Source organism: Aquarana catesbeiana, linkage group LG06, assembly GCF_042186555.1.
Source record: "Aquarana catesbeiana isolate 2022-GZ linkage group LG06, ASM4218655v1, whole genome shotgun sequence".
Taxonomy (NCBI): domain Eukaryota; kingdom Metazoa; phylum Chordata; class Amphibia; order Anura; family Ranidae; genus Aquarana; species Aquarana catesbeiana.
In genome coordinates, this window is record NC_133329.1 from 280,514,748 (window position 1) to 280,522,448 (window position 7,701).

The following is a 7,701-nucleotide window of genomic DNA, read 5'->3' on the forward strand; positions in this document are numbered from 1 at the left end:
TATACTTCTGTTGAACAGGGACAGCCACATACTGTCTAGGGCCACCTTTAGATCTAGGTTTGGTTGGTGATTATTTTTGCCATGATCATACAGGGACTGATTGGCTGACACTGCCTAATCTCAGTTATTGCCTGATGACAGCTCTTATGCAATATTTCAAATGTGGCTAGAGTGGAAAACAAGTGTTAAAAAGAGTTTCTATCAGGTTAGTTGCAATGGCAGTTGAAAGGAATAGAGCTTCCCAAACTTAAAAATGTAGTCCTTTTGATATATGTTGAGTTACAGTCATGTATTTTTGCTATACAACAGTGCCTAGGAAATGAAAATCTTTGAATAACATGTTGTATGTTTTTTTTTTAAGATATTGTCACTTTGCTCAAAGAGTGTCTTTATGGAGCCCACCCCAAGCAGTTATACCTGCCAAGCCACGCTCTTATACTGCATTCCTGCACTGCAGAAACTCTCAATAATGGATCAGGGCCCCCAGGTATGCGGCAAACAGGAACTTAGACAGGCTGGGATGCTGTAGTGGGGAGGTGGTAAGAAAGGGTGGCCTGTTAAATATGAAAGCCTGGGGGTGAGCTATCTGCAGAAATTTTCATTTTGCCCTGTTTGACCAAAGTGGCAGTGACAAGATCATACATTTTTGAAAGATTATTAAAATTTGATCTTGGCTAATTCTTTAAGACTTCTTCAAATGATGACAAATAAAAAGACAAAAGGCATGCTTTTGTTTCTACCAGAGAAATTTAATGAAGAGTTTCAGAACAAATCATCTGCCATGTATTGTTTAATAAAGATGCTGGACACGCCTGAAAGACCCAACCCTAGAGTTGTTGGCTCCCCAATTAGTGAATCTCCTGTACTCTCCAGGTTTCAGGTAATACTGACGTCCCTTATAGTTGGGCTCCTCATAGAACATCCAGTGACCATCAAGGACATTGCAGGAGTGAATATCATGATAACGGAACTTCTCATAAACACATTGACAATCTTCTGTGAACTCCATCATCTGACCTTTGAAATCTTCTTTCTCATAAACTTTAAGGATGAATGGACCACGATGCTGTAAAAAGGAAAATGAGAAGTTCAGTTTTGCTGGGAAAATATACTGTACATTGAAATTAGATATTATTTAAAGCAATATAAAACTGGTAATTACATCAAACCAGTTTACCAAACATATAATGTAATTCTATCCTGCCTTAGCTAAAAAATTCACAGAAATACACATACTTGAGTAGTTAAATGGCAGGATCTGATGGAGTCATTGAAGCCCATCCACTGCTGGAAATCAGGATAGTCTCCTCTCCTTAGGTAGTACTGATATCCTTTGTAGTTAGGCTCCTCATAGAGAATCCAGTTACCATTCTCTACACGGATGGAGTTGCAACGATTAAAATATGAGGACAGGTCAGAGCAGTCAGAGCTGCACTCATAGGAGCGGCCCTGAAAGTTCTTGTCTTCATAGAAGATGATCTGTAAAATAAAGAGAATGTAAAAATCAGGGTTATTTTTCTATCTAGGGTGCAATGTCATTCATAAATTTGATCAGCTGCACGATTGTTGCCCTTTGGTTAAGATATTCAGTACATTTGAAAAATAGTGGCTAAAGTGTATATATATATATATATATATATACATATATATATATATATATATATATATATATATTATATCTTGTACATATATAGGATTCATATTTGCTTTCTGATAGTCCCTTATCTCAATGGTAAGGCACTGTATATTCTATTACTAACAATAGATTCTCTGCAGCCACTAATTGTTTAAAATACCCATGCTGCATCAAATGAATATGTCAGCTCATATTTTGCATTACATTATGGCCAGAGACATTTACTACACAAAACATATCTCAATTGAATGCCAGCTGCATTCAGTAAAGCAGGCAACAGCTAATAAGAAGAGGGAATGGACTATTATAGGGATAGCATTGCTCTATTACACACCCAGTTCCTGGAATTAAAAAGTTAAAAAAAAGTAAGTTTAAACTCATTTTTTAATATTCATTCTTCTGTAAGGCTTAAGTTGATATTTAATATCTCCGATTTTGCGAGATTTATTTTAAAGTTGGAGATTACTTAGACTAAAGAATTAAAATATCTGGGAATTAATTTAGCAAATACATGGGAGAAGATGTACAAAATTAACTACATTCCCCTACTAGACGAAGTCAGGTCTGACTGTAAAAAATTTCTCGGAACATCATTATCCTGGCTGGGACGTATCAATAGTATAAAAATGGTGATCCTCCCTAAGGTTATGTATAGATTTCAGATGGTGCCAATAGCCCTCCCTCAACAATACTTGGGAAAATTAAAAATGTTGCTAATGAATCTAATTTGGAAACATAAAAAACCGAGAGTCTCCTTGCAAACGTTGAAACAGGGGAAAAGGAAGGGAGGATTAGCGGTCCCTGATATCTCAAGCTACTACAAAGCTGTCATATTGTCCAGAGTGGTAGAATGGGGCAAGGAAGAAAACGAGAAAAAATGGGTTAGTATAGAGAAAACACTCAGTAAAGCACAATTGGGTAGTATTATTTGGAATCCCCCACAACATAGAAGATTAGACGAAAACACTGACACATTGACACATAACATTTTTAAAATTTGGGATGGGATATATAAACAGCTTAATGGTAAATACAATTCACCTCTAATTACACTGTTAGATAATGAATATTTTCCACCAGGAATGAATAATATAGGAGGAGTGTGGTTAAAAAAGGGTGTCACACAATTAAGAGATATGATAAAAAAAGGAAAAATTATTCCAACACAGGATTTGATGCACAATAATCTTACACGGAGGATGGTTGAATGGCGGTCCCTCCAGTTGAACCATTTCATTAAAAATTTACCTCAACCCATTAGATCCGGAGAAGAACTCTCCATTCTTGAACGATTGTTCGTGGATAAGAACCCGAGAAATAGGATATCAAAAATGTATAAAATATTATTGAGGGCGGATGAAGTGGAGATACCGCCATTCATTAGAAAATGGGAGAGGGAATTGGGGACAACGCGAGACAAGAAGTTTATATTGAAAATTTTGAACCTTGCCCATGCCTCGGCAGTGGACAGCAGAACAGCAGAGATGAACTATAAGTGCCTAGTAAGATGGTACTCAACCCCAGAGAAAATAAGCAAATTCAAGGGGGATACACTAGCAGAATGCTGGAGAGGCTGTAAAGAGGTTGGTTCCATGACACATCTGTGGTGGGACTGCCCTAAAATAAGGGAATACTAGAAAAAGATTCTGCAATTCATCAAGGAGATTACAAAAAAGAAATAGTGGAAGACCCTTGGGTGGTACTGTTTCATGGTGGGGTGGGTGACATAAAGCAGTATAAAAGGTCCCTGACCCCTCATCTTTTAAACGCCGCTAAGAGACTCATTCCCAAGAACTGGCAAAAGAAAGAACCCCTATTAATCTGGGAGTGGATAGACATGGTTGAGGAAACAAATATAATGGAATGTTGAGGATGCAATATGAATGAGGAGACTAACAGAACCATGGAAAATTGGGAGGGATGGGCAGCCTTTAAAAAAACTTGGAGTTACGCCCAGGAACTGAGACTGCTAGATCTATAGCAAGGAGACCACAAATAGAGGTCTCAACCTAGGGATCGGTGGTATGGCAGAGGGGGGAGGGGTCTATGGAAGTAGGGTTGAGGGGGGCGTATTGTGTAGAGTGTTCAGTTTGTCTAGGTCGAATAAACTGTTGGTAAATTTTGCTATTTTTAAAACCGCTACGATGATGAGACAAAGGCAGGGACGGAAAAGACAAATTGCAAGGCTGAGTCAAGTCCCTTGTTGCCGTCTGCTGAAGTGGCAAAAGAAAAAAAAAAAAAGTTACCTACAAAAAACTTCCTGCAAAAGGAAAAATTTCATTACTGATGGTAGTGCCTCCTTCATCATCTCCTACTAATGCTAAGGAACAAATTAAGCAACATGGCATATGGATAAAATGATATATAGATAATGCAAAAGGTAACACAAAATTAAAAGTAAGAATGCTTCAAACATTTTTTTTTTGCCAGGTGTTTGTATTTAAAAAAAGATAGTTGTGTTCTGCTCTATTGTCACTAGTTTTTGTATATAAGTTATATTTAACGGGTGTAAGATCATTAGGCTCCAATGGGAGGAAGCATTTAAGTTAATGCTGATTTCAATAATATAAAACATTGTAAAAATCATGTTTGTCTTAGTGATGTTTGTAAAGAAATATATTTTGCAACAGCTCAAACTATGAAATGATTAAACTAGTGACGTTGTTTCTTTGTTTGTTAGCAGCTAAATCAATTATCTGGTTTACATAGACAAAGAATGTTGTTCATCAGTTTACGAAACTCCTGATTTCTAAAATATTTGTAATATTGTAGTATTACCAACTAAATTCAACTTTCCAACTTTTAGCTTAGTCACGAACATAGCTAACCAAAGGGTGAAAGACCCAAGTGCTACAGGGAGCTGCTCATGGCAAATTTTGGGGCTTATTTTACATCCATAAAGCAGTTGTTTAACATAGTACCCTGAGTTTAGGGTTTATGGAAACCTTGGAAGATTGTAAGCACACACCCAGAATTGCCTGCTGTATGGAACAAGGACCAATGTAATCAATAAAATTCAACTGGATCAGGCAACAATCATTTGTCTGTGGGTACTCCTAAACAGTCCTGAAGAAAAGGTTCAGAAAAACTTGTTCTGATTGCTATCTTTTCCTCCATGCTTCTCCCTTCTTCACAGAAATAAACTTGTAAATTTGGTAGAGCTGACCTTGGGAGTTTATGGAGCGCTTTGCTGCTGGATGATTTTTTCTGCCCTGAGTGTAGTTGTATGGTGTCTATATTTGTGACTGCTGTCCAAAGTTCAAAGACAGGCTAACATTATTCAGGTTATCATATCTCAGTTTACTCAATGAATTATTACATTTGCACTAAACACTATAATTGAACTACAAATGTCACAATGCTGTGTTTTTTTATTAATACATTTGTTTTTAATTTATCTATAACTGATGCTGCTATACATATGTCATCATGTAGGTTTTAAAAGTAACAGATCTAGAATATTGTTCCCAATGCGGAAAAATGTAATATTGCTGGCCATACACTTAGCAATTATGAAGCACTAAAGATTTTTTGCCACTCGGTTTCCTTGCTTTCCTGGTTTAAAATGATCATATTACAGTTTTTTAAAAGAAATTTCTAGAGACTATTGCAGAGCCAGATGGAACTCATTTAAATTCCTGTTTGGGTTTCAATCATTTGGCTAGGCGCAAAATAACTAACTAGAAAAAAATAGAAATCATGGCTGACATTGTGTATGAAAGCTCCAAAATTCCTTACAAATGTTTAAAGGATGTGACTACCCTAGGACACAGGTCATAATTCAACTATCAAAAATCTGCATTCAATCTCGGATCATGATAGTTCATAATGTGTGTATATATGTATATATATATATATATATATATATATATATATATATATATATATATATATATATATATATATATATATATATACTTTATAGGCATATTTCAAGCTAAATCAATTAGTTAAAAATGTCTAATGTTTCCAAAATCAGTCTTACCTTTCCCATGATGGACAAAGTTGTTCTATTGGAGTTAGGTGCTTGTGAGTGAGAATTATAGGTGCTTTATATACATTGACCATTTGCTGGCTTCAGCAGAGCTTTAAAAAAACAACATTTTCTGTTTGCTAAGGTAATTGTACAGTATAGCTTTATTCACTACTATGTTCTCTTTGTCTGTTGCCTTTGTTAATGTATGCTTACAAAAGAAGCACTCAATAGAGCGTTACATGGATTTGCTAAGTGGGTATATTTGACAAATACATGTTGTTCACTTTCACAAATGAGAATCCGCTATCTTTGCATAAAATATCTGATTCTAAATATTTACGTACATACAGGTTACATATTTATAGCATTCAGAGTCTGTGAGGAAATGACACATTTTTCCTTTAATCTGAATATATTTCCATCACTTAATTTTACCTAGAAAAAAAATCATATTTTGTATTTAAAAAAACATTATTTCATGCATTTACAGACAACATTTTAGAAACACACATTGATGCATGTTTAAAAGTCATACTACCTAAAAGTAACCAAAGGTAGTCAGTTTCAGCTGTAGGCAACATAACTCACTACTTTTTACTAATAAGCAACAATATTTTACAAAGTGGACTGATATAAAGTTCAAGCTGATCTCCAGACATGATCTGTTATACCTACTTACACTGGTCCAGTTTCATATGCATATCCCCTACCTGGGGGAAGCTGGGAAAATCTCTCTATTAGTTGGTCTTTCTATAGTGATAGCTGCGATCTTTCAAGTAGTGTGCCGAGCATTTTTTTTACTTCTGCACACTGACCACAGGGGTTATTTGCTTGGCACAACCACCATTTACAGAAAGCTGCATTTTTGATATAAACACAAGTCACTCTCTGATTGGACGACGTGGAAAGGAGAGGTGGTGACATCATGGCACAAGACCCACATGATTGTGGCTGTTACTGTAGTAGAACTGACTACTACAGTGATTGTCTGCTTCCCCAGCAGCCCCTCGGGTATGAAATATGCATACTTATATTGGACCAAGTTGGACCAATGTAAATATGCCATAAAGATCAAACCAGGAGTTTAGCTTTGGGGATTAATCACAATATCTTGTTTATTATGATTTAGTGCAAGCGTCTCAATGTGATCTAGTGGTTGTAAGTGCCATTTAGTGAGTAAATGTGGTATTTTTCAAAAAATACAGCATTATGGCCATTAGATGGCACTGCTGATCATAGAAAATAATCCCATTAGTCAAAATACAACAATTTCTGTTGCAGCTGCGCAAATGTTTGCCACTTTATTGCAACAAATTTTTTTTATAAATAGACCCCTAACAGTTAGTACTGAAAGGCTGTTGTTTATGCCAGATAGCCCAAAGTCCTTTGATTTAGATCATAGCACAATCTATGACTGCTTTTTCAGCTGTTGTCAAGTTTTACAATTTTGTTTATGACAAACAAAAATGTGTTTGTTAGTTTACGTCTATCAGAGTTTCAGTGCCAAGCTGGCCTGGGAATGGAATAGCAAACAACAAATAGATACATATATATGTTTTTAAAAATGTTTGCTGGCTATTTCAATCATATTTTCCTTTCCCTTGTAAAGACAATGTTTATGGAAGGTGGTAGAGAGGGACTGGTATATCTTTCAGTGTTGCAGAATGAATGCTGGAATGGTAAATGTGCTAATGTATGTTTTATTAATTAGGTGTAGTTGGAAATTAAAGCTGAAGTTTGGACCAAAAAAATCAGTTTGTGCTCTACATAATTACTAATAAAGTATGTTTCAGGATGTGGAGGCTTCTGGAGTCTGTAAAAATCTTCACTGTGGAGCTGCCATGTCCTCTTCCTGCTTCTGACATATATATATATATATCTATATATATATAGATATATAGATATATATATCTATATATCTATATATATATAGATAGATAGATATAGATATATCTCTCTCTCTATATATATCTATCTATCTATATATATAGATATATATATAGAGAGAGCGATATAGAGATATATAGAGATATATATCTGTATATATATATATATATATATATATATATATATATATAATTTAAAATAA

At 35.2% G+C, this 7,701-nt stretch overlaps 1 protein-coding gene across 1 annotated transcript; it reads right to left on the reverse strand.

Moving 5' to 3' along the window:
• Positions 1-728: 728 nt before the first annotated feature.
• On the reverse strand, positions 729-5,735 carry LOC141146798 (gamma-crystallin-3-like). The gene is made up of 3 exons (XM_073633406.1): positions 5,622-5,735; positions 1,237-1,479; positions 729-1,066 (listed from the first exon to the last, which is right to left on the reverse strand). Exons 1-3 carry the CDS (start codon positions 5,628-5,630, stop codon positions 791-793), a joined length of 528 nt encoding a protein of 175 aa, XP_073489507.1. The 5' UTR covers positions 5,631-5,735; the 3' UTR covers positions 729-790.
• Positions 5,736-7,701: the final 1,966 nt, after the last annotated feature.

Coding starts and splice junctions, on each gene's coding strand:
- LOC141146798 (XM_073633406.1), bottom strand. Junction 1,067..1,236: donor CCTGCCATTTAACTACTCAA/GTATGTGTATTT, acceptor TCCTTTTTACAG/CATCGTGGTCCATTCATCCT.